Source organism: Protopterus annectens, chromosome 5.part0 (genome assembly GCF_019279795.1).
Source record: "Protopterus annectens isolate FY-2018-M chromosome 5.part0, PAN1.0, whole genome shotgun sequence".
NCBI lineage: Eukaryota > Metazoa > Chordata > Ceratodontiformes > Protopteridae > Protopterus > Protopterus annectens.
In genome coordinates, this window is record NC_056735.1 from 750,085,068 (window position 1) to 750,112,352 (window position 27,285).

At 38.2% G+C, this 27,285-nt stretch overlaps 1 protein-coding gene across 7 annotated transcripts in view; it reads left to right on the plus strand.

The window, feature by feature from the left end:
- The window catches only part of GRIA4 (glutamate ionotropic receptor AMPA type subunit 4), a 2,450,678-nt gene that overhangs the window by 1,978,110 nt on the left and 445,283 nt on the right, over window positions 1-27,285 (plus strand). For all 7 annotated transcript variants that reach the window (XM_044072595.1, XM_044072594.1, XM_044072591.1 and 4 more), the window contains exons 11-12: window positions 2,509-2,882; window positions 19,052-19,250. In XM_044072595.1, coding sequence (XP_043928530.1) covers window positions 2,509-2,882; window positions 19,052-19,250 — 573 coding nt within the window. The remainder of the gene's footprint in view (window positions 1-2,508; window positions 2,883-19,051; window positions 19,251-27,285) is intronic.

A 27,285-nucleotide genomic window follows, 5' to 3' on the forward strand; every position in this document is an offset into this window, starting at 1 on the left:
CATGCATGCTTGTTTATGGGTGAATGACTAAGTATGTCCATCAGTGTGATTAAGTGGGAGGCTGTGTGTATATGTGTATGCATGTATATATGGGGGGCTGTCATATCTCCACACTTTCCTACATTAACACAAAATCATGCATTATTAATGGTTGGACACTAGACACAGGGATTATCTTATATTGTGCCATAAAGGCACTGAAAAATAATAGAATAAAGTTTTGCAACATGAAAGAATAGGGCAGGTGAACATGAAACACATTGGATGCACTTCAAAGCATTCCATAAAGGCTTTAAAAAAGGTAACAGAATGGAGTTTTGCAACCTGAAAGATGTGAGCAGGAAACACTAGACACTAGAGATACACTTTATTTTATGTCATAAAGGGACTGTAAAAGATAATTGAACAAAGTTTTGCAGCACAAAAGACATGGTCCAGGGGGAACACTAGCCCCCAGAGATACTGTTTGTATCAAGCCCTAAAGACACTTAAAAAATGCAAACCTTGTACCATCAGCATTCACAAACAGCTCTTTGACAGAGCTTTAGCCCTCTGCCCTACCACTAAACACCAGGGATCCTCTTACATATAAGATGAAGTCTTGGAAAAAATTAAAGGTTAAAGAAAAAGGAGGAGGAACTCCTTCGCAGAATGTTAATCCTGTGTGCCAACACTAGACACGGGGTATTCTTTTAACATATTACCTTAAATCTTACAAAAAAATTGAAAGTAAAAAGGACTCAAACCTTGTACCATTTGCAGAAACAGAAGTTTGATAAGCCCAAACCTTAGTCCTTTGCACTAACTGAGGGAGCTGAGTATCGTGTATTGTTTGCACTATAGCGAGTATGAAGCTCTGATGACTAGTATTATTCACTTACTGTACTAGCCTGTGAGTTACAAAGGACAGGGCATGTGTAACAGGCAACATCAGGAGCTGTCACATCAGGGACAGTTTTAAACTATTACTTGGACTCACTTTAAAAGGTAATAACACAACAGGTCTACCATCATGATGTGCTTTCCGAACAACTGGAAAAATTAATCTGTCTGGCATTAGTAATGTGCATGCACTTTTCAAAGTATGTATTAATCAAAATTATGTAAAATTACAGTGGCAGCTTCTTAACACATTTGAAGAAAATAAGATACAGAATTGTCTTACTAAGAATTGCAGCACAATGTTTTTTGTATGGACTATTTGAAGACCATATATATATCTATGTGTTGTTTGAACATCTTATTTAGTCTAAGTGGAAAAAAACATGACCTGATGGAATGTTAATTCTAGGGTGGCAAGAGTGTAAGCTGTAGAAACTCTAATTTCTCAGCTCTAAGTTACAGAGAGAAAGAGAGAGAGAGAGAGAGAGACATTGACAAATAAAGAACCCACAAATTCAAGAAAATCTGCAGCATAGCAGATGTCTCAGTATAACACACAGTCTTCCTGAATTTGTAGTGTTGATTTGTAGTGCCTGATTGCTGGGTTAGGCAATAGTGTAAGTGTGAGTTATAAACATGGCTGCAAATACTATTTGTATGTATTCTAGTAAATTTTATAACATATCCAGTGAGTGTGACTACTGTGCAAGCATGCACAGATACAACATTGCAGGCAGACAGTCGGGGGAAGTAGGCCAAACAAAGCAGAAGAGACCCTTATCTCACCTGATCATTTTGTCAAACTATTGTACACATGCAATACAATATGTTACATTACAGAATAGACTTTCAGCGCTGCTGCTGAGGACACACTAACAAGAGCTGCAACATAACCTTATTGCATATTGCTGGTCCCAACATACCGCAGCCATAAGGTTTTTAGTTCGGGTGTGGAGTGTCTATGGTAAACAATCATTTGCCTTCCACTATACTGTATTTGCTAGAGAGGAACAGAACGTCTTAAATTACATTTATTTTGTTATACTAAACAAAATCTTTCCCATGACTGTTTTGTGAATCACAAATAGGCATAGCATTAGAGTTTGTATAGTACAAGTTTTAATTTGGACTTAAGGCACAGTTTGGTATATGCTAATATATCCTAGCTGAAGTCATCATTTTAATGCATTGCATAAAGTAGACTGATCCAAAATTATATCTTGAATGTAGTTGTCATATTGAGTACTTTAAAATATATCTTTGTTAAGTTTTATTAAAAAGTATCCACAAAACATTACTTGCCATTCTAAGCATGGTGTATAAATGAAATCCAATAAAATGTTACGATCATAATTTTGAAGTAACACAGTCATCCCCATCAAGTTGATTCTTATGTTTTGACATGTGTTAGAATAAAAAAGAATGCACACGAGTTGTGCAGTGCATTATTATTCGTCTTCTAATCCTCATTTTGCATTCCAGATGTTATCCAATAGCTTGCCTCTTGTATGTGTTAATACGTTTTTAGTTTTGTTCTCAATATACCCAGTAACAAAAAGACAACCAAAAATGTATTGTTTCATACTAAATCCTAACATAATTGATGTTTCATTTTAATTTTTCCAGAAAGCCGAGATTGCTGTAGCACCACTGACGATTACATTAGTTCGCGAGGAGGTTATTGATTTTTCAAAGCCGTTCATGAGCCTGGGCATTTCAATAATGATCAAGAAGCCACAGAAGTCAAAGCCTGGAGTATTTTCCTTCCTTGATCCCCTTGCATATGAGATATGGATGTGCATTGTCTTTGCTTACATTGGCGTCAGTGTGGTCCTGTTCCTGGTTAGTAGGTTCAGTCCCTACGAGTGGCATACAGAAGAACCTGAAGATGGCAAAGATGGCCCACCAAGCGACCAACCTCCAAATGAATTTGGCATATTTAATAGCCTATGGTTCTCCTTAGGTGCCTTTATGCAGCAAGGATGTGATATCTCACCAAGGTTGGTAGCACCTTTTATTATTTTTTGCATTTATGGTCAAAACTGATGCCAAGATGATTACATTTTATGAACATCTTTTCATGTGTTTAACCATTTAACTTTAAATTGATAAAATATTCAAGTACATCTTTTTTCCATGGCAGAGTGTACATATATATCACTGTTCTGTTCCAGACATAGAAATGTAAACATGAGATATGGATCTATGTAGTTTTCAAGCAACATATAATTAATTAATATGAATAATTCTGCATGCAGCACAAGCAGTTGGATTCTGAAATAACATAGCATATTCCTAACTGAAAATACTTTCATTTCTACTTCTGTATCTAACTGTTTAATTACATTAGCAAATTTGAAGATACTGGAGTTCATTATGATCCAAGTGACCTCTTCTGGTGTTCACTATGTACTGAGCAATTTTCTCTGTATTCTCTATCAACTTTTATCAAGTTTGTGCTACATTTCCTGTGTACAGTATTAATGTACTATTTTTTGTTAAATGCTCCTTCTTTACAAAATGCACCTTTTTGCTCCTTTCATACCTAATCTGAGATGAAAAGAGGCATTCAGGCCAGCCAACTTACCTGGTTAACAAATAGCGAAATAAGCACATGCAGAATGATTTTGCTGATTTGAGTCATCTTCCTGGAATATTGTCAAATGTTTTGCTGAATATGCCATGACCAGCTGGAAGATAAAATATATAATAAAACTTTTACACTAGTCTTGGGAGCGTTATTCTGTCCGTGATGTACAAAAGGCATTTTTGTGAATTATTCATGTTTTCATGAGCACTGTACCATTAAGCCTGAATTGCAAAGCTCATGAAAGCAGAAGTGTAGCATGTTATTTCAGCATCTCTCTTCTTGTGTTGCATGCAGAATTACTCATTATTAATTATACCTTCGATTCTCAGAATTTTTGAAACACACTAAATTCGACAAGTAAAAGTGCCTTTGATTTCCACTTTAATTTGACTGTGCTTGTGCGCATGCACACATGCATGAGTGCGAATGTGATGATTGTTTACAACTGCAATAACGTTACTGTACCCGCTTACAGCTGGATGAAGATAGTTATTCCTTATGTTTATGGAAACGTCCATTTTTTGAAATACTAGTTTGTACATTCATATGTATGGGATTTGTTACTTCAGGTTAAATAATGAAGTACAATGGCTGGAACTACAGTGGTTACTCAGAGCTCCTTTCATTGTATTCATCTGCCTCAGTCACTGAATTCTTCCCATAATCATAACCTGTGGCAGTGCTTCTATGTTCAGCCAGCATCACCCAGTTGTAAGACCACATGAGAATAATGTAATTCCGTAACACAGGTGTCTCACATTTCTTACCACAAATGATAACACTGTAGCATATTTGCAGTACCACCCAACAATTATCTAATTTATATGGCAATTTTCTCACATTTATTATCACAAATGTCAGCAAGAACTTAAAATCCAAGCTTGTGAGATGGTACAGTGATGCACAGGCATGGCTTTCAACTACACTCCTTATAGTCAAGGACTGAACAGTATCCAAGGTGCCTCAAAGCCAACTGAACTGCAAAGAACAAGGGGCAAAACAGCTTCTTTTTTCTGTAAGAACAGAAGGGTTGAGGTGCTGTGTGCCTGCCTATAGCTAGTGACTAGGAAGAAGTTGTGCTGTAAGCCTTCCACTAAAGCTACAGCTGCAATACAGCATGTAAGTTCCAAATGGCTGCTGCAGACACATCATGCAAGCTCCGAATGGCTGCTGCAGACACACAGCATGCAAGCTCTGAATGGCTGCTGCAGACACAGCATGCAAGTTCTGAATGGCTGCTGCAGACACAGCATGCAAGTTCTGAATGGCTGCTGCAGACACAGCATGCAAGTTCCAAATGGCTGCTGCAGACACAGCATGCAAGTTCTGAATGGCTTCTGTAGACACAGCATACAAGTTCCAAATGGCCGCTACAGACACAGCATGCAAGCTCCAAATGGCTGCTGCAGACACAGCATGTAAGCTCTGAATGGCTGCTGCAGATAGAACATGCACCCCCCCCCCACTTACCACCCCATTACTAGTAGTATTGCATGGTCAAACCATGCTCCATCCCTGAATACCTGAAATAAACATTATAAAAATAACTATGTATCCATAGTATGGTGGGCCAGTAGAGTCTAACTGATTTGGACTCCATTCCCTTACAGATGAGTGTAGGAATGGACCTTAGGCAAGTAGTCTTAATAACAAAAAAGCAGAGTTAGGACATGTCCTTTTCCTGACACAGAGCATAAAGAATATTATAAATGCATCAAAATAAAATCCAAGTGAACCACTCCCATGGTGAAGAGAGATGATGTTGTGACTGGTTCTCAGACAACCTGTGTTCTATTAGTGGCACAGGTAAAGGAAGGTGCAGGGAAGAGAAAATGGGAATGAACAGCCATTGTTAGCTCACACATCCTGGGCTAAGGAAGTGGTTCTGGAATGCCGCTCAGTCGATGTTTGGAGGGAGCACCAGCTGTTGCACAGACAAAGCTCATGCCTACAGAGCATGTGCTGCTGAGAGTCTAGCAATTACTATGTGTGCAGATACGTCATGTATGCTTCCCATGGTCAGCAGCACTAGCAGAGCTGTAGTGAGCCATAGTGGGAATTAGAACTTCCAAGGGGAAGGAAAGGGAGTTGACTGCTTTGAAAGCATAGCCACCTCAAGACTACTTGGTTGTTGCCTCTTCATGGAAAAAAATGAGCTGATTAGGACCTCCAGCTAGGAAAAGAAAGAGCTGTAGAACACTTACCTGAGCTAGATGATGTCTGACTCTCATCCCTGAGAGAGGAACAAATGGCCCAGCTGAGAAAAGGAAGTGGAGCCATTAGACAAGACCTCATTAATGGGGGAAAATGCTATGAAATACATTTCAGCTTATCATTTAGTTTCAGATGCAGGGCATCAGCTGAACTGTGGTTCAGGCACTTGTGCAGGAAAGCAGAAGATGGTTTGGTGAAGAAGATTTGGGAGAGGCAGGGGGAAGGCAAAAAAAAAATGAGGGTGCTCAGCAAAAAGATGATTTTGTGAGAGAAGACCTGCAGCTATCGGGCTTGACTTTTGAAGAAGGTAGGAAAGTGACACAATTCAAATAAATGGTGATAGCCAACATGGCGCCCTGATTCCATGTGCAAAATGAGAAAAAGGGGGGGGTTGATGATGATGATGATGATGATGATGATGATGATGATGAGAGTAAGAGAACCAGTTCACTTTATGAGGGGTGGAAGACAGTTCCGTTATTCTGTCATACCTATCCCTCCAACCTGTTCTAGTTATGCTGCAGAAGAGATGGAGATCCCTTGAATATGTGCTTATGCCACCACTGGACTTGCAAATGTGTAGTACATGAAGTAGAAGTCACCACTCAGTAGACTGGTCAATACAGAGAAGAAGGACAAGGCTTTGAGATGGTCCACATAGTTTTTATGATTTAGATTCCTGATTTTCTTAGTGAGGAAGCATTGAGGTTATTCCAGTTGTGACACGTGGTGGGACAAGTACATACTGAAAGGGTATTTTACTAAATTATCAGCTTAATGAGCACCACGTAGTGTGGAATGATTACATCCCTTGTCCTGCGAGCCATACCTTTAGCTATAAGCTGTGAAATAAAAAGGACTTATTTAGAACACTAGATATTTGGTGATCAAAGGACAGTTTGTTGTCAACAAAGACTCCCAGATCCATAACTACAGGATCAGTTCTCAGGGATGTGTTCTCAATATGATATGTCTGAGAAAGGATATGGTTGCACATCTCTTGTCATTTAGTTTTAGTCCATGGTTTTGGCATCATCTATTTGTTTGAGACAGGACATCTTGAAGGATCATTAATGATGTTAAAGCACAAGTATCTTCCCCAGTGTACTAAATGCTATGTGTATGTATGTGTATATATATATATATATATATAAAGTTGGATTGTCTACTATTATTAATAGTAAATATAGGCTTACTAAATATGCTTGCAACTGTGCAATTAGCACAACTTGGAAAATTGTTGCTACATATATTAATGTCTGGGCTGATAAGATAAGTAATATTAGGCAAAGTACAAACAGAACACATATAGGAAAGGAAATGTCCACTGCCAGTAAAGACCGCTCAACCACTATTAAACATGATACTATTGATGGCAACTTTAGAATTCAGGATCAAAATATTCTACAATCTGAGGATTTTCGGTATGAAGAAGAAAAAAAGAATAAGACACTGATTATTCTCTAATGTAGGGAGAATATATACTAAACATGACACTGCTTTTTATATAGCACACAGCTTACATTAAACACTCAGTATACAGAAAATTATATTGTTTTTCCAAGAGAGAAAGTAGAAAAGAGAGGCAAGGGTCACAGTGAAAGGAAGAAATCAAAACTGAACATGGAATGATTATAGAACATTACTGTAAGAATAAAACAGGAGAAAGACAAAATCTTATAGCATGCCTTAATCTGTGGACGAACAAAGACAGCTGGCTGAGAATTGCATGTTTGTAAATGAAATAAGCAGTGAAAACAATGAGATTAATAAGACTAATGGTGATGATGATCATTCCTTTGTAATAATTACTAGAGCAAACATTATTGAATTAGGGGATGCAGACTGTAGCAATTAATAGAGCAAACATTACTGAATTAGAGGTGGGGGATTCTACAGAACTGGTCACAACTGATATACTAATAACTGGAGATTCAGTTATTACTGGAAATGATACATTTTCAGAGAGGTTAATGTACATGAAATAGTGTTATGCTTTCCAGGAGCAAAAATACAGGATATGAGTAAAGTCTTTCAGCTTTTTCCCGTTAGGGGTCTCCACAGCAGAACTCTGGTCCACTAATGATTGGCGGCGGATTTTTAAGTTGCCAAGTTGCCAGCCCGATGCCCAAACTTCAAAGAAGGCACACCGATTCAGGCGTGCATCTACCTGCATGTCTTTAGATGTCACTTGACCACTTGGAGGACATGCAGACTCCACACAGAAGGTGCTCCAGCCGAGAATTGAACGGGAGAACCTCTTGCTGTGAGGCGACAATGCTAACCGCTGCACCACTATGGCTCTGCCTTAATGCAAGGAAGTACAGAGCTGTTCTTATTCTTGTTGCTACAAATTATCTCATATTCAAGGACTCTCTGGCTATAGGTAGGAAACTTACAGTCCTGTTATATAGCATAGCTTGTACAGATGTTAGGACATATTTTTCACAGATCGCATTTAGAAATGAGAGTCAGGGCAGTACAAATAAAAATATGTTCTGGGTTAAATACCTACATAAAAAATGACCCATTGTAAAATGTGAAAATGTGTAAGACATCCAAGCCTAATTTTGCACACACGTGTATTTAGACAGGATGGAGTCCACTTGTCAAGACAAGGGAAAGATATTTTTTGCAAGAGATATATTGCTATATTTGACTAACAAAAGGTAGGATTTTTGACATTTCAGAAATTTAACAGTTCACAGGTAGCAAAATTTGATGTATCTATGCTGGTTCTTAATGCTAAGAGCATTAGTAATGAAGTTTTGTTCTTGCAAAATATGGTATATTTGCACTAGACTGATGTTGGTATTGTTTGAGAAACACAATTAAAGAACAATTAATGAAGAACAGTTCTGCCATGGAGTAAACATTTTCACTATAATAGACATTCCAGGAAAAAAATCAGGAAGCAGTATTATAGGAATTAAAGATTTTGAGACCAGTGATTATTACATACTCAGTGATAACACCAATACCATAGATTGTGTAACTGTGACAATAAAGACAACCCTGGAATAGACAACAGTCATTGGAGTATATAGGCCAACAAAATCATGTGGTCATGACCTAGACAAATTCATACATTTCTTGAACAAAACAGAAGAGAAAAAAATGACAGTAGCTGGAGACTTAAATTTACCAAAACCAGACTGGAATACTTCTGATTCAACAACATTAATAAGGAATTTATAAAGAATTATTTACATGTGCTCAGGAAAAAAACAGTGTCTGCAGATGGTAAACAAACATATCAGGTAAAGGAAGTGAACATAGTGGACACCGCTTGTGTTTCTTTGGAACTTACTGTTAGTTTATGTCAAGTTTTACCTCTATTGATGTTCAGTGATCATAACCTAAATCTAAATCCTCAACCAGGTCCTGAAGCACATGGTACTGGCTTACCAGGCTGCCTCATGCCAGGGGTTCACAGGGATGGAGCTAATATCATCACATTGCAAACATACAATCAGGCATGCATGCTGATCTTTCCTCACCAGGGAGGATTACAGCAGAGCAACTTCAGGCACCGCAGGACCTGCAGAAAAAAAAACATAAAAATTAGATCAAAAAAGAAAAAGAGAGAGAGAGAGATGGAGATAACAAATGGATTTATAAGTGCTAATAAGAAAATAAGTTTAAATATTTCATTACTGAATATCAAAGTGTTATTTTTCAATGTTAAATATCTTGCATGTACTAAAGTGATAACTGAATTCTGATAAGTGCTTCTTGATATTCATTGGTATTACTGTTTCTTGAGTGAGATAAATGAATAACTGGTTTAATTTCCGCAATGACATATCATAAACAATCCTCCATGAAGTATTGCAGCAGTGAATGCTGACTATTGTTTTAGTGACAGGTAATTCTTTCACTACCAAAGTAATTGTTTGTACTTTAGTACATTTTCTTTGATTCACTTGTTCAGTGTAATACATTTACATGAACCTCGCCGATTGTATATGTGGTATGTACTGCCTACTTATTCATTAACTATTTACATGGGAAGTTAAACCGAGGTTTCATCCTCTTGTGTTGGTGGTAGCTCATGTGGATGTAAAAGGTCCCATGGTACCTATCAAAAACAGCAGAGGAAGTTCTCTGATGCACTGGCCAAGTATACCTTAGAAGTATAAATATCACCTCTGGTCTTCCTTGAAAAGATGCCACTAGCCTACTGGAACTAACCTGATCAACAAAGGATAAATAAATACCAGTACCATATTTTAATGTTACAAATTTTCTATTATTTTATTTTATTTAGTATTTGACATATTTACAAGGTCATTGCAGCAGCTGTGCCACTCTCAGATGGTGTTGCTCCTGATGATAAGCCATTTCAGCAGGCGACATTCAGATATGAAAAACGTAGGAGAAAAAGAGAGCTGCTTACACATCCCACATGTGTATGCACTTTGGTGAAAGCAATGCGATGTTTACAACTTTTGTTATCTTTAGTAACAAACCTCCAGGTACAGCAATACCTTCTACACCTTTCATCCTTCATTTTCTGCAGCACTCCATTGTCTTGTGAGGAAATGCAGCATATCACTCTGTAAATACATGAGTGGGCCTCAGGGAAGTAGTTAATGCAAAACTATGGTTTTAAAGTTGAGAAGGTATCTAGCCTGGAAAAATTATTGTGTTGTATGAGGGAATAGTGTTAAACTTTGAATAAATTGTTACAGGATACAATGAACATTTTTGATTTGATATATTCAGAGTCACTATAATGTCTGTGCTGACAGAAAGTAATTGGCCTAGTGATATGTCTGTTTCTGAAATCATTGCCATTATGTGCCTTTATCAGTGGCAGTACTTCTAGGGTACTGTGACAATATCTTTATTATTTCTGTATGGTGTGAAGCATAATGTAAAGCATTGCAGTTTGCATGAATACAAAGCTAATGAACATTTTGCAGTTCAAACGTTTTCTGCACAACCCCCAACTCTAGGCTGGGTGTGGTGCCTGTGTCTATGTAGCCATTGCTGAAGCTATGAAAACTTGAAAAAACGCATATACATTACTAATAGCTGTTTACATGGTGGTGCAACATAATCCTAATATATTTTAAAATGCAACTTGAAGTCTGCTGATGCATAATGAATTAAACTTTATGAACATATTAATAAAGCACAATTATTAGCATCATTAAATGGAAACTGACAGAACTGCAATGTATAACAAATACATGAAATTAACATTTTTTTGAGAAATTATTTCAAATGTGAATTTGCGATGGTACAATGCCCCTTTTTTACAGCAGCCATGACCCATTGCATTTCTACTGCCTTGCCTAATGCATGAACACTTAACTTCTTGGATGGAAAAAAAATAATATATATATATATATATATATATATATATATATACACACACACACACACACACACACACACACACACACACACATATATGTATATATGGCAAAAAAGGAGAAAAATGCCAAATTCCTCCACCAGTATTGTGATATTAATAAAACAGACCTGAAGAGGTTTTACTGACAATTGTGTATGCTTTCCCCTACCATTTGACACACATGTATAGGTCTACCTTGCATGAACGAAATTACATTTCATCAAATTTTACTTACCTGACTCCACTTCTCCGAAACGTCATTAAACCGAAAGCATGGACTGCCAAAGCCTTTCCCTGTGAAAGTAACCACTTGGCCACCATGGGGAAAAAACGTAAATGGAGCAAAAGTAAACCCACCAAAGTGGGGGGCTTCACCCCCCATACCCCCCACACCCTCCTACTTAAATATACCAACTCCGAGATCGCACTACACTGAAAAAAGGGTAAAGTCCACTATGGTGGCTAAGTGGTTCCTTTCACAGAGAAAGGATTTCAGCAGTCCGTGCTTTCTGTTTAATGAAGTTTCGTAGAAGTGGAGTCGGGTAAGTAAAATTTGATGAAATGTAATTTCGTCCATACAAGGTCGACTCATATATATATATATATATATATATATATATATATATATTTATATATATATATATATATATATATATATATATATATATATATATATATATATAGATATGATATATGTGTGTGTGTGTGTGTGTGTGTGTATGTATATATGTTTATATGGTTCCCCTTCACAAAGTTAAATGGCCACAATCTCGAAATGCATATGGTCGAGACCATATGCTTGAAATTGTGGAAGCTCAACTTTGTGAATGTGGAACAGCATACAGTGCAGATCGAGAGATTTCCCTTTCTGCACTGTAATGCGATCTCGGAGTTGGAATAAATAAGTAGCCGGGGGTGTGGGGGTGCAGGGGGGGCTTGCTCCCCTGCAGAAACACTTTTTTGTGTTATGTTCTTTTTTTTGCAGTTCCCTTTCACAAAGTCGAGCTTCAGAAATTCGAGCATATGGCGTCGGCCATATGCATTTTGAGTTTTTGAATGTTAGATTTTGTGAAGGGGAACCATTTTATATATATATATATATATATATATATATATATATATATATATATATATGATTTCTAAGCTTAAACATACCATATGTTTGTGTGTGTTTGTGTGTGTGTATCTCTGTGTATAAAGTAGATACTAAGAGACAGCGAGAGAAAAAAGAGACAGAGATATACATAAATAATAAGATAAATATTTGCATTGCTATCAGCATATTTTACTATGATATATAACAAAGGCATTACTTACTATGGAACTCTGGCCTTTAGTCCTCCAGTCTAAAATCCACCTGGCCAGCTGGTCTCCCCTCTGCCTCTGCAGGTATTTGTATCTGTAGTGGCACTGTTCCCATGAGCAGAGCATTACTGTTGATGAAGACAGGTGACCCCCCCCCCCCATCTTCTACTAAATGTCAATTTTTTTTTTCCTGGAGCCACCTACTTCCACCTCAGGTGTGGCTCCTGTAGTAGGTATTGAAGCAGCATGGTCTCTGTCTTGGACAAGCTTGGAACATGTCCTGGGTTTGAACAAATTTCATATCCATAAAGCACCAAGTTCAGAATAAGATGTAGAAGTCTGATCCAAGGAGTACTAGGTTTAGATTTTAGATTCCTAGATTAATTCTAGGCTAATTGCCCTTGTGGGCCATTTTAAGCCTAGCCAATTGCCTCATGTAAGAGTCAAACCCTGTACCTTGTGTCTGTAAGGTAAACACCTTAACCATTATACCAACCTCTCACACAGAGGGTGTAAACTATGCCCACTAAACTGAGACATCACTCTGTCATGCCATTACACTCTTATAGAGTTCATGGCTATTGAATTGATAAAGGTGGAAACGTTTTCTATAATAGCAGGACATTTATCAGGGCAGACCATACCCATATCCACTGCAAAGAAGTGAAAGTCAATATTTTATGGCAGAAATAAATGGTAACCATTGTAGAATTTGTTATGCTTGTTTTGTTTTACATGTTTTAAGGGTGCTGATACACAGAAAAATAATTCCATGTAGCAGCAACAGGGCAGTTGCAGAACAACATCTGGATAAAACTCTCAAAGAATGTTGTATTTTTCAACTTGTGTGACATGATGCAGTTTCTCTGTGGTAGGGACTGCATAGTGTCGATAAGGGCAAATGGTATTCCAACAGCCTGAGAGGGTGAAGGCTGGCCACAGACAAGCATATGAATTAATACATACCAAACACAAGGTATAACATGCTGGAGTTCAACTGAGGCATGATTGGTGCTCATATGTGCGCATGACAAAGTGCAACTTATCCACAGTAAACCAAATGCAGTTATGCAATGAGAGTGGTTATGCATAGGCTTAGCAGTGCAATTCATAGATCTCAACATGGCTGAACTTCCTTTGCATAAAACTTCTCATAAAAGCCCCAACTTATGCCAGCCTACTTCAGCCTACAATTTTAAGCATTGCTGGGCATTGTGCTTCCTCCAAAGTCAATGACACGTAGGCACAAAGTAGAAAGGTTTATTAAAAGCAGAAATACCCTGGAAGTATTAAGAAAAGGTAGTCATCAGTGTAATTTAGTATTGCCTGTTCAGTATTAGCCTGTATTCACTGGTGAGACATGAAATATTACAGTTCATATATGTTTACACAGGAAAAACTTGGGGACGTATACCATCTTTCATATCATTCTACATCTGGGAAGTAGTGTACTGCAGACAATGGCCTCTTTCAATGGGTAAATCAAACTAAAGAGTGACATATATGAACAATTATTTAATACACACTGTAAAACACCACTACAGCAAACATATATAGGCATACATTCAATACTGCAGAGAAATGTGTAACACAGACACTATTGCAGAGCAAACACAAACCCGGTATAATGTCCCCACTCTGGGCCAGTAATCAAGGAGCCTGAATCCTCACCACTAGCACTGGAGAGGGACATTCACTTGGAGCAAAAATGGATGCACCCAGTATTTCCAGATGCAGCTCTCTGCATCAAGCACAATTTCCCTTAAGAGCACACAGGAAACACACTCAATCCAGGAGCTAGTTTTCCCTCTCTTGTCTCCCTCCAGATACACAATAAGACTCCCCACTGGGACAGCTATAGAGGTGAGACCTCAACTGAATGCCCAAGCCAAGTTCTCCAGCACCATCTCTGTGAAACCAAGGCTTTGTGTCCCTGCTCCAAACAGCTGACATACACACACTCTTAGAGATTTAATTTTCACACACAAACACACACACACACACACACACACACACACACACACACACACACACACACACACACACACACACACACACATACACACATACACACACCTGGGAAAGGCTGGCAAAGATTTACTAGCTATGCCCCCTTCTGCCCAGATGATAAGGAAGTTACACTGCCACCAGACACTCCAAAGCTAGCTACTCTAAGCCTTTTACAAGGGTACACAATTATATCAAGTGAAATTAATATTAATGCAAATTATAGTGTTTGGCCAATGCAGTAAGGCTTTCAGGAATGCTCACAGTGTCACCAAATAAATATAAGTCCTCTCAAAGTTTAAAATATTCTCTAAAGGACCAGCCACAATGAGGAGATTAAATATATTTAATAATAAATAATAAAAGAACATGAAAATACTAAATATCTATTTACAACAAATACCAGAGTTTCAATCACAAGAAATATTAAAATAACATAGAGAAATAGATTCACACAGATACAGAAAACAGTACTTAACTAATCTCACTATAGTTTCCTGACATATCAATAGAATTAGTATCCCCTGGTTCACTTACTAGAGCAAGGCAGGATGAAGTACATGAGGAAGTCCTTCTCTGTCAGGTTCCAAAAACAGACTTCCATGAGACTTCAATCTCATCTAGTTTTAAATATTTTATCCTAGATTACAGAATGACATCCCATACATCTGGTCATCTGACTTCTGGTTCCCATGCTACCCTACCTTGGCTAGAAGCTGTCAGGATTTAGCATATATGTATCAAAAATACAAACACAGAGAGCATTGCTAAGATCTACTGCAGCTCCTGGAAGTCATAAAATGATTTCAAACCTCCACCCTTCCAGAGTAGCAATTAGTTCACCTCAAAGGCAATGCAGAACACTTCCTAATACAGACTTATTGTCTCTGGTTGCATTGAAAACTGTAAGATACAATCCTTATGGCCTAAGGCAGGTAATTTAATTTCAAACTATTTTCAAAGTTAGGTGGATTGAGATTAACCTCTTCTCTTCCAGTATCCTGTGTTAAAACATATACATTTAAACAGTTACAATAATACATGTATATTTCTTTTTCTGTCCAGCAGGGCACACTGTTGGTACATTTGTAACACAAGCAGCTTTACAAATACATTTTTCAACACAAGCATTTGTACAAATCTGTTTGATATACAAATGACATAAAATTCTTTACAAACTTCCAGCTAGCTGTGCTGACATATGTTACACAACGACTACCCTACTTCTCTTGGCATAGCTGGTAATACCTTACATCGTCACACCTGGAACTCAGAATTAATGCTTCACTGTGCTTGTCATACTTTTTTATTATTGCTTAAAGTTCCATACATTTGAGGCAAGTGTCATTTTTACCTGACGTGCTTGCAAATTAGAACATGCTGCAGCAGCAGGGAGCAAGACATAACAGAGACAGTTTTAGTCCTGAAAAGAATCACATCTTCATGGAAGCTTTGAAAACATAAGGAAAAAAGGCCAAAGCAGGTAGAGAGAGCTAAAATGTGAAATCAAGTAATGTCTCAAATAAATGATGGCAGCACTAAGGAACTGCACCTTAACACAGTACAGAAAAACAGTGAATGACATGGCAGGATGTGCCATGACAAAAGTTATGCAGAAAGCAATTGCCCATAGCAGTACAGCTGGTGGCCCTTTCACACCCCAGCCTTTAACAACAGATGTGGAGTAGCTTCTATATATAAGGGATGAAGACTTTGATGCAGATAAGGATGTTGCTGGAATCATCTGAGGTGGTATCGACACCAGTAGATTCAGACCACTGCAACAACCACAGATGGGGAGTATGGAAGGTTAGTGTGTACCTGAGTTTACTAAATTATGCTGAGATATAGCCTGCATGACACCTGTGTACAAGTAACCCTTACATGTTTCATCATCAGGTATCTCATCAATGTCAGGTATGTCACAAATGCTATAAACAATGAGTGGTGAGTGTGGGCATCTTACTTTTATGTAATAATCATTGATCCTCACATGTCACACTAACCACACCGTAGCATATTTCTTCACAGGGTCAGCACCAGTAACAACCACATTCTGCACTTCAGCACAGTAAGCTGATGTTGACTGTAGAATGGCTTTTGATTATGTTGCAGTAACTCTCATACTGATGACACAGCCCAAGTACAGTGGTTAACAGTTGTAAAGTGCGCTGCCATGGCCCTCCACCGAATAGCTGGTAGATAACCCCATAGGCAGTGACACATCCTCAGACAATCAGCAAAATGATGAAATTGCATTTCAGTGGTCAGTGGGGGCAACACCACACAGTTCAACATCTGCTTATTTTTCATAGCCTGAGAACTTACATGAAGAGGTGACCTTTTCAGAGGTAGCAGTACCCACTAGAAAAAAGAGAAGTGACCCCTGCTAAAGAATGCTCAGCAATCAGCAACAAATGTAAAAAAACAGAAGAGCTTCACAGTCCATCTGCTTTTACAAGAAGGGTTCTCTTTTTTACGTTTTATATTTTTTTGTGAACAATGCACTGTGAAGTTACAATTTGAAGTTTCAGCTTGGTTTTTTGCATTTGTGGTGCAACACTTTTTTGTTCTCTACATTCGTGTACAATGCACTGTGAAGTTACAGTCTGAAGTTTCAGCTTGGTCTTAGCATTTGTGGTGCAACACTCTTCTGTAGCAGTACCTACTGTCACACATCTAAGCAGCTTCGGTGGCATAGAGGGATAATGTCCTGACTATGTTCCAGGCAACCTGGGTTTGATTAGCTTCTTGAGCCACTGTTGGAGTGGCAGGGAGAGACAGATGTGCCCATCCCAGGGATGGTTGGTATGTGGGCATCTCTTGATGATGATCCCTAGTGGAGACTGGAACATCAGCAGAGGAAGCATGATCAAATTTTTAGCAGTGGGCCTAGTTGCTGCTGAGGTGGAGTGAATTGCCGCAATCCAACATAGAACATCCCTGGACCATAAAGTGGATGGGGGAGAAAGAGGGTAAGCCCAAGTAAGACCACTCCCCCAAGGAAGGAAGCTTAGATGTGCTGAGCCCCATTCCCTTTAGCCCATGATCTGTCCTGGCAATTACCAGAGTATGTCCGAGAGGGGGGCATGAACTGTAGCAGCTAGAAGACCCAGTGCAGATGGGACCTGAGAGCTGGACCAGTAACAATGATGTGTAAGAAGGGAGAAAAAAACTAATGTCACACCTCTGTGAGTGGGTTGTTGTCTTTAAGGGGTCATTTACATAAATTCCACAGGAGGTTTAAGATATTACACAGCATAGACTGGAGCTTTGCTGGGTCTTTTTTGTAGTTTGCATAAGTAAATTAGAGTATAGTTAGTAAACAGGCATGAAATGAGTAACTAGTACAGATCTTATATTTGTTTAACAAAAATAACTAATAGAAGGTATTATACCCATTTGTTAACAGTGTAGACCCACTGGGCATACAGACCCTTTTCAGAGGTGATCCATGATCAATGTGTGGTTAAGTGAATTGCTCAAGTTCACAGCATGGACAAATAGGGCTCAGAGAATCAAACCCTGTACCACATGAATTCCAACTGACAACCTTAACCGTCTATGCTAACAGACACAGGACATATTTCTACTGAGCACATTGTATATGTACTGTGAATCTCTGAACGTGTACCAAAACATACACCGTTCAGAAGGAGTTTTCCCTGCGAGTAACTACAACCACAGGGCCATTTAGAACTTCTGTCACTGCTGGTGGACTGCTGCAGTGGTTGCCTTAATGACTGCAGTGGTTATGGAGTTAGTATGTTTGATGAAAGCTACATCTGAGAATCACCTATATTAGTCATTTTTGCCAATGTGCCACAGTACCTTTATATGATTAAAATAACAAATAGAGCAGTATCCCTATTATGCCTTCAGTTAGGTGATATACCCCATATCCCATTCAGCTTCATATCATGTCATGACCCCTGCAGGAATTATTGCATTAGTATTTAAAGGAGTAGTACAGAATGCAATTCCTGCAAATAATAGATTGAGTCAGTTTCGCTGTGGGGAATTATTTTTCTTCAGTGTCTTAAATTTCTTGCCATGCTCTACTGTGAGCATTTTAGTCCAAGGAAAACAAAAGTACTTGTGCTTAGTTGTGCATTGCAGTGTATGTGTGTATTTTTTTTTTTTCTTTTTCCTGCTAATATGGGAAATTTTAATGAGAAAGGGTTATTCATAAATCTCAGGCAGCAGCAGTTCATTGTGAATGCAGAATAAATTTGCAGTGTTAATTCAATTACTCTACCATAGCTTTAAATTGCTATAAATGTTTACCTCTCTAGAGGCAAAACAGAAAAAAGATTGCCATAAAGACTGTTGCATAAATGTATAAAAGTGTTTTATGCTTACCCAAGTAAGTATATTAAACATATTCCTAACTATAAATGTGAAGGAGTATAGCTCTGTAAAAACAGGTAGTAAATGCAGCAACAAAAGTGTAAATACAAACCTTTTGTTAAAAAGTATCAATCAGTGACTGCTAAAATACAAAATCTGCATACATACACAAACACACACACACACACACACACACACACACACACACACACACACACACACACACACACACACACACACTCAGACACGCACACGCACACACACACACTCGCGTGCATGCATGCATGCAAACTGTGTTATTGTGTTATAAAATGCATGTTTGTCTTGTTTGCTTTTAGATCACTATCAGGTCGGATTGTAGGAGGCGTCTGGTGGTTCTTCACGCTCATCATCATCTCATCCTATACTGCTAACCTCGCTGCCTTCTTGACTGTTGAACGAATGGTCTCACCAATTGAAAGTGCTGAAGATCTTGCAAAACAAACTGAAATTGCCTATGGAACCCTTGACTCAGGATCAACCAAAGAATTCTTTAAAGTAAGTTAACAGTAAATATGATTTTTTTATGTGCTTCCATGTGCAGCCCATCTGTTTTCAGTTTTGGTAAAAGGTCAGCTGCACTTTTCAAACTCTAACAAAATGTTCTAGCCTATTCACTCTGGTTAGGTATGCCAAAGTTTCTCTTGACAGGTTTGCCTGATGGCACACAGCCAGGCATCTGCTTGTGATATTATTGAACCAAGATTGACTTCTGACCTGGAAAGATGGAGGTCCTTCCTGTGAAGTGAGGCTTAAGCAACTGACAGTCATTTCACCTAATTCATGGGGAGGGTATGTGGCCCATGTTTACTGTAACACTGTCTGGTGGCGTATTAAGAGTGGTTGAGCACTATAACATATATATGTGTCTAAGAGGTAAGGTGTGAAAGCATGTATGTTGTGTCCCTTAGAAATGAGTAAGGCATATAGAGAAAAGCACCCTAAAGCAGGAATGATGATGATCCGGCACTGGGATGCCCCATTCACTTCTCCATCTCCTACCAGTGATACATATGGCCTCTGCTAAACATAATGGGCGTAACTGATGCACTTGGTCTTGGAGTAGGCCATTCATTTGGGCTCATGGTAAATCATTCAGTCTAAAGTAGAGATCCAAAGATGAAACTGAGGAGGGGTGCCAGGAAATGATAATGTTTAGTTGCTGCAGTTTGATTTGTTTAACTGAAACAGCTATGTATTTTACAGGCAGAATGTTTGCAAACCGCATATTTTATTTCTATGTCAGACATTTTCCTTATAACACTAAATATCTATTTCTATGCACAATAAAAATATTTTATGTAATTAACCTTTGTACAGTACCAACTTCAATTAGCAAATTTCTGCAGTTTTAAACTACTAGTCTTGTTGAAGTGCTCTTTAGCTGTTAACCAGGAAATTGAGGGCAGTGCTTGTCTTCTCTTAACTATTATATATGTTATACAAACTAAGGCAAAAAAAATCTAACAAAAATGCATGGGAACACATTGTAAGAAATACGTGTTACAGTGTTATTTAAATAGAAGAGGAAATAGTGGCAGCCTATGGTCTGCTACTTTGCATCCCAAAATATATGTTTAAATAGCAGCTGAAATCCAGGCTTAGTAAGACAGCATGCAGTCTTCCAAGAATTCTACCCTTAAATTTTACTATGCTTATGTTTCCTTGTGCAGTAGATAGAAATTAAAGAAATTCTAGTTAGCAGGCAAGATTTATAAGAAAAGCCCTGTTGATTATGCAAGGCTGTGCAAGTCATTTTTTCACAATCTACACACAAAGAAAATTCAGAAAGATTCAGTGATCACACAGTTGTACTATATTGCTCCTGGACTAAGGAAGTAGGCTGATTCACATATAAGTGATACCACAAATGGTATCTATGAGACCAGTTGTATTCAGGAACAGTGCTGGCTATGCAGGCAGTTTGAAGGTGGATGGCACCAACTGTACAGGCACATGCTGGTAATTTCCACCGTACCTCATATTAGTCTATGCATTAACTTCATAAACCCGTGTATAGATATAAGCACAGAGTGGACACAACATTGCTGTGCAGCTTTTGTCATCTAAATTAACAATTACTCAGCTGTGTTAAGTACAACGGCTTGTGGTCTGTATCCAATATAAGGCACGGACCGGTTTCATGGTCAGGATACCAGTAGATATGCAAGTTAAGTATATCTCCATACCTCAAATAAAAAGCAAAAGTAAGCACAGTGTAAAATAAAATGAAAAAAGTTCAAAACATACACTGTGAAACAGTAGGAAACACTTTCTGTCAACCAAACTCTTCAGTCCAAGCTGTTTTTATTCTTCCGACATACAAAGACACAGATTGAGCGCTTTCATCCCCTAAACTGGGGACTTCATCAGAATCTAACTGCACTCCATACTTCAGCCTTTAAATACTGTTAAAAATGAGTGATGTCATCACCCTTCACTATCCTTTAAAGATACAAATACCTTAATGTTCAAATGAAATGCATTACAAACACCTTTTAACACAAGAACATTTTAACAAACATTATTTTTATATATATATATATATATATATATATATATATATATATATATATATATATATATATATATATATTACATACCACTCAACTGCCCAGAATTTATAGCATGTCCATATTTTTGCCTAACCTATTAGAAAATGTTCAGTAAGGAAGAAAAACATGGGCTTCATGTGTACACAAGTAACCAGGTTATCCAAAACCTGATAATATTATCTGAGGTGCAACCATGTCCCCCCATTAAAAGTTGCAGCCATTTAACTAAACAGCCCAAGAACAAGTGCCAGTGCTGTTCCTCACATCACACCATCACTCTGGAAGGCAGCTTTGCAAAGTCTGCAAACACAGTCCATGCTATTTGCATAGGTAATATCTAAGCATTACAGTCCTCAATATTGAGTGCAATGGAAGTAATCATAATACTATTATTATGTATACATTAAAATATTTTATAGGAAAGGGCATGTTATCAAGAGCAAAGCACATTAACAAACCACAGCAGAATTCAGAAACAAAGCACTCAGTAATGTCAAAGCTATTAAGTGACAGCAGTAATGTGCTGTGACAAACAAATATGTGTGGAGGTGTATAATCCATATCAAGTATGTTATGTCCATTATGATTCTTTAACTACTGTTATTGGATGATTGAGACTGGGCAGTATTGTACAGTATATCAGTTGTTATCTGAATAAATGTGGCCTGAGCCATCTGTATAAAAAGGGTTCTACGACATTTATTCTCCAGTACTTCAACACAACCTGCACACTACTGGATTCATGGAGTAATAAACAGTCATCCCATTTGTAAGTCAAAGTGCAATTAAAGTTCACAAAATTAGTATTGTTTCAATCTTTAATGTTAGCTAGAACAGCTCTTCATAGCACCCGCAATGTGCCCAGTAATGACGCCTTCAGCAATTCATATGGAGTTACATGTATCGATAACATATCTAAATACAATTGTAGATTATTTTTTAGAAGACCCATTGCTCCTACTACTACTGGAACTGCATGAGTATCTTTCTTCCACATTGCTCTCATTTCTGCCTGCAGATCCTGATATTTTATGACTTTGTGTCTCTCCATATGCAAGACACTGTAGTCACTGGATGTGGCAAGTTCAATGATCAATGCTACTTTTGTCTTCTTTTCTTGGACCACTATATCCAGTTTTCTAGCATCTCTCTTTTGAACTGTTGGTGATTGGTGATTCTATGTGATATAAACTTCATGATTTTCTGTGATGCTTTGTGGCTCATGTTTCCAATGTTTTTCAGCCACTTCAATACCATAATGTTTGCACAATCCCCAGTGCACAGTCTTCCCACATTATTATGCCTTTCAGTATACACTCCTTCTGCCATTAGTATGTAGCAACCAGCAACAAGATGTGCAACTGTTTCCAATTCAGTTTTACAAAACCTACATTTGTCTGTTTCTCCCACATGTTCAATGGACTTTGTAAACCAACGTGTATGTAGTCCACTATTTTGGGCCTTCAGTATTAACCTTCATCTCTTGGTATAATTCACCTCTCCTCAATCATTCTTGTGTTCATTCCTGATCAACATGATGTTCTTCCAGAAGTTTTCTATACTTGCAACTATATTTATGCTTTTTTCACATTCCTTGCTTTCTCATCTGGTCCTTCACTTTATATTCTTTCTTTTGTTTTTTGGCACATTCAGTTGCTGCCTGATTTTTATCTACTTCTGGTTTGATTTCCATTCCTGCTTGATGTCGATATGCTTCTGCTAAATTAAGCAGAGAAGTCATCTTAGATTTATTCTCCTCATGTTTCAAAACTTTCATTACGTTTGAGTCTTGTGAGGTCAGCAGATACGTGTGGAGTACCACGATTGCAGATCTATACATATAATCAATTTCAAGGAGGCCCATCCCTCTTTCGGAGCGGGAAATATATAATCTTGGTATGCACTGATTTTTATAAATCATTTGGTGAGCATGAAGCATCTTTCTTGTTTTCCTATTTAATCTATCCAACACGTTTTGAGGCCAGTCAACACATCAAAACTGTAAGTTAGGACAGGAAGAGCAAATTGGTCTATAGCTTCAGTTTTGTTCCTAGATGTCAGTGCTGTTTTCAGGATTAATTTAAGTCTTCTGAAATATTCCCTACTAAGTTTTATTCACATTTGTTCATGTTTTATTGTTGATCTTTCATCCATTCCCAAATATTTATGCACTCCTCCTTGATCACGTTCTTTTATATCACATTCTTGTCCCAAACCGATGTTTTCCTGATATTTTAGTTCTTCTGCTTTAAAGGTTGCTTTTGCAAATTATCGAGACCAAATGACATTCTTGTATAATCTGAAACGGTTTTTGACAACTTGCAGTTGTGCTTTCAGTTCCTCATCTGATAAGCTATACAGTTTTAAATCATCAACAAAAGGAAGATGAGAAGTCTTTACACTTTGTTGTTTTCTAGAAGCCAAATTATAGCCATGACCTAAGCTGTTAAGTAGACAGCTTAATGGGTTAAGGGCAAGGCAGAATAGCGGCGGTGACAAAGAGTCACCTTGGAATATCCCCTTTTGAATTTTTATCCCTGGGATAATAATTTGTCCTTTATCATGGCTTAATTGCAAAGTGGTCTGCCACTGTTTCATGGTACTGTAATAAAGTCAATCAGCATAGGGTGTATCTTAGAAATTTTTAAGCATTCTCTTATCCATGAATGTGGGATGCTATCAAATGCATTTTTGTAGTCAATCCATGCCATACTTAGATTCTTTCCCTTTTTACAGTTGTCCACTATGACTTGATTTAACAACAAATGATCCTTTGTTCTGTATAACTTTCTTTTGTTGCCCTTTTGTTCTACTGCCATAATTGAGTTTTATTCTAAATGACTATAAACTCTGTCGGCATCAATTCCTGTGTACAGTTTATACATCGTCGGAAGGCAGGTTATTGGTCCGTAATTTTTAGGGTAGCTTACAGGTTCACTCTTAACTAGGAGCATTGTTTTTTTCTGTTGTTAACCAGGTTGGTGTATGTTCATTGTGCCTATATAAATAGTTTTTACTCATGGCTAAATCTTCGTGCAAAGATGTTAATCCTTTCAGCCAAAAATTAGGTACTGCATCTGGGTCTGGGGTTTTCCAATTAGAGACTTTTCTTAACTTTGTTTCAATCTCTCTGGCTGTTACTTCATCCCATTTCATATCCTGTACCTTTAAACCTCTTATTCTTTCTTTAACTTCTATCCATTTAGCATCTTTGTTATGTGCCACAGGATCTTTATAGATACTTCTCCAAAATGTATCTAGTTATTTTTTTGACAGTCTTTCAATTTCTTTTACCTTATTTCCCAATTTTCTATAAAATTTTTTTGGGTCATCAATAAATTGCTTATTTTGTACTTTTCCTTTATATTTATCTTTGTATCTTCTAAGTTTTTCCACCCCTGCTGAAATTCTTAGTTTGTTATTTGCAATAGTGCATGATAGAAACTGCTTTATAGTTTTTTCTTTTCAATATTTCCATGATAGTATTTGATTTCTCCCCTTCCTTTCTCTCACTACCTTGTGTTATTGTGGTAAAACTTTATCCCTTATTAATTTTGCTGCACAGTAGTATATCCTGTTTACTTTTGTTATATGACATGGATCTCTGTGAACTGTCCTAATTACTGTGCTCATTTGTTTTATCAGACTTCTGACTTTTGGGGTTTTATTAACCTATTGCAGTCTATTTCTTTCATTGATCTTCACATATCTGTCTATGTCTAGTAAATCAAGCAACTCTTCTCTTAGCTCATTTTCTTCCAAACTGAGGGCACATCCCTTGTTGTCCAATTCCTGCGGGCATTCTATACAGGTTCTGTAGCATCTTCTTGTGGAACATTCTCTTCAATTTCATCCTGTGCCATCCATTGCTCTATCATATGGGAAATCACTGGCCTATCACTCCTCAACAATGACTGCATCAGAGTTTCCACTTTGGGTTTCCTGTTCCTTCCCTTGCTGTCTAGCTTCAGGTGAATGTTTATACTGGTTTCCTGTGGAAGGCTCCAAATTATCTTCATATGGCACCTGACCAATTGCTTCTTGTTCCACTGGTTTCCCTTTAATTTGGATATCCATTACTCTATCCTGTTGTGGTGTTTTCTGAATTAGATTTTCTACATTGAATCCTACACTTTGCAGGTACTCCATAACCTCAGTTTCTATTTCTTTAACTTCTCCATTACCAATTTCCTTTTCTGCTTTTCCTCTTTGTCTTCTTATTTTTTGTTTTGTAAAGTTTTCCATGTCCAGATTCCTTTGCCTGTATTTCTCTTCAAATATCTCTGGTGCTACTCTTTTTGTATTGGTTAGTTTTGCTTTCTCCTTTGCATAAATATCATACCATATTAGATCGCTTTTTCTTTCCCATGTCAGTAATTCTTCTTCAGATGTTTCCTCTTCAAAAACATTTTATTTTGTATTCATTATAGACACACACAAATGTACATATAACAAATACAATAAAACAATAACAAAACTATTTACAATATTTACATTCATCCATGATAAACAATCATCTGAAGTTGTTAATCTTCTTCCTGTTCATCACTGATGGGTTCGGTTCTGAGCCCTCAGTACCGAGTCAGCCTTACACCAAGCTTGCGTGCACCAGAAACTCTCGAGCTAAGCTGCTACCCACAATGCCCTTTGCTCAGTTACCTCAGATCTCATTTGCTGCACAGCCATATAGCAGCGTTTCATCGAGCTCTCCAGCTAAGTGCTTTTTTCAGATATATTTACTAGTTTTGAAAAAGTTTTTCTCCTTTTATAATCTGTTCTTGATTTCTATATTGCTTCAGCTCTACCCACAGGTATTTCTGTCTTACCACTGTTGGTAATTTCTTGGTATTTCTAACTTTCTACCTTTGTGTTATTTTGTTACCACTGTTGGTATTTCCTTTGTCTCTCCTTCCTTTCCTGTCTTTCCTCACTCTTTCCCTTTTGTGTGAGAGTGTGTTCTGGGATGTCTGAAAAGAAGGGAACTATGGGGTTTAAACACTGCTTTTCTTGCAGTGGTAAACTACTGAATAGTGACCTCCATGAAGAATGTGTGCGCTGTTTGGGGGTTCCGCATTTGTTGACGAAACCCCCATGTGATATTTGTGCTAGTTTCAGTCAGCGGACACTGAATGAATGTTGTAACAAACTTATTTTAAAGGGCCTGCTTGCTTCGCCTTTTTCAGAGGCTATTTCTGCGACAGAGGTCTCATCCCCTCCTTCATCGGGCAAGAAACGTCCTCAACTGGACCCCTCTTCACCAGCCGGTGACAGAGGTAAAAGTCACAAGCACAAGGCCCATAAATCCTCATCTGAACACTGTTCTGCCTCCTCGGTGCTGACTACTACATCGGCTCCAAGCTCGGCTCCAACGAAGTTTACCAAGGTCACCTCTTCGGCGCCTACCCCAGCACTGACAATTACGACACCATCTTCGGCCTCGGTACTGACCAGCATATCAATTTCTCTCTCGGCACCGACATCGCCTGTTTCGGCTCTGATATCGGTTCAGTCAACTACCTTAGAACCGTTCCTGTCATCCACCCCTATAGTGACTTCAGCTTCAAGCCTGTTCACGGCTCCGACCATACCGTTATTACCTGTTGCAAAACTGGAATCGTCAGTGCCATTCTGTGACACACCATGGACCCAATACTCATCTAATGTGGACCCATTTGCCGGACAAGCATGCAGTCCCTTTTTGGACCGGCTTGATTCCCCCTCAGGGGCATTGGTGAGATCCACCAGCAGCCTTTCTGAATTGGATGTGATGCAGCTTTTTGATCAGCTGCTGACTGACAGGGGTATTTCAAATCCTCCTAGACCCTATCCCAGTCCTGGCTTTGGGTCTATTTCTCCAGCAACCCCTGATTACTGTCCTCCCTTGAATCCCTCAGTTCCAAAGCTCATCTATCCAATGTTTACTAGAGGAATTCCTTCCTCTGCACTGACAACAACTCTGTCTGAGGCCCCAAGATCCC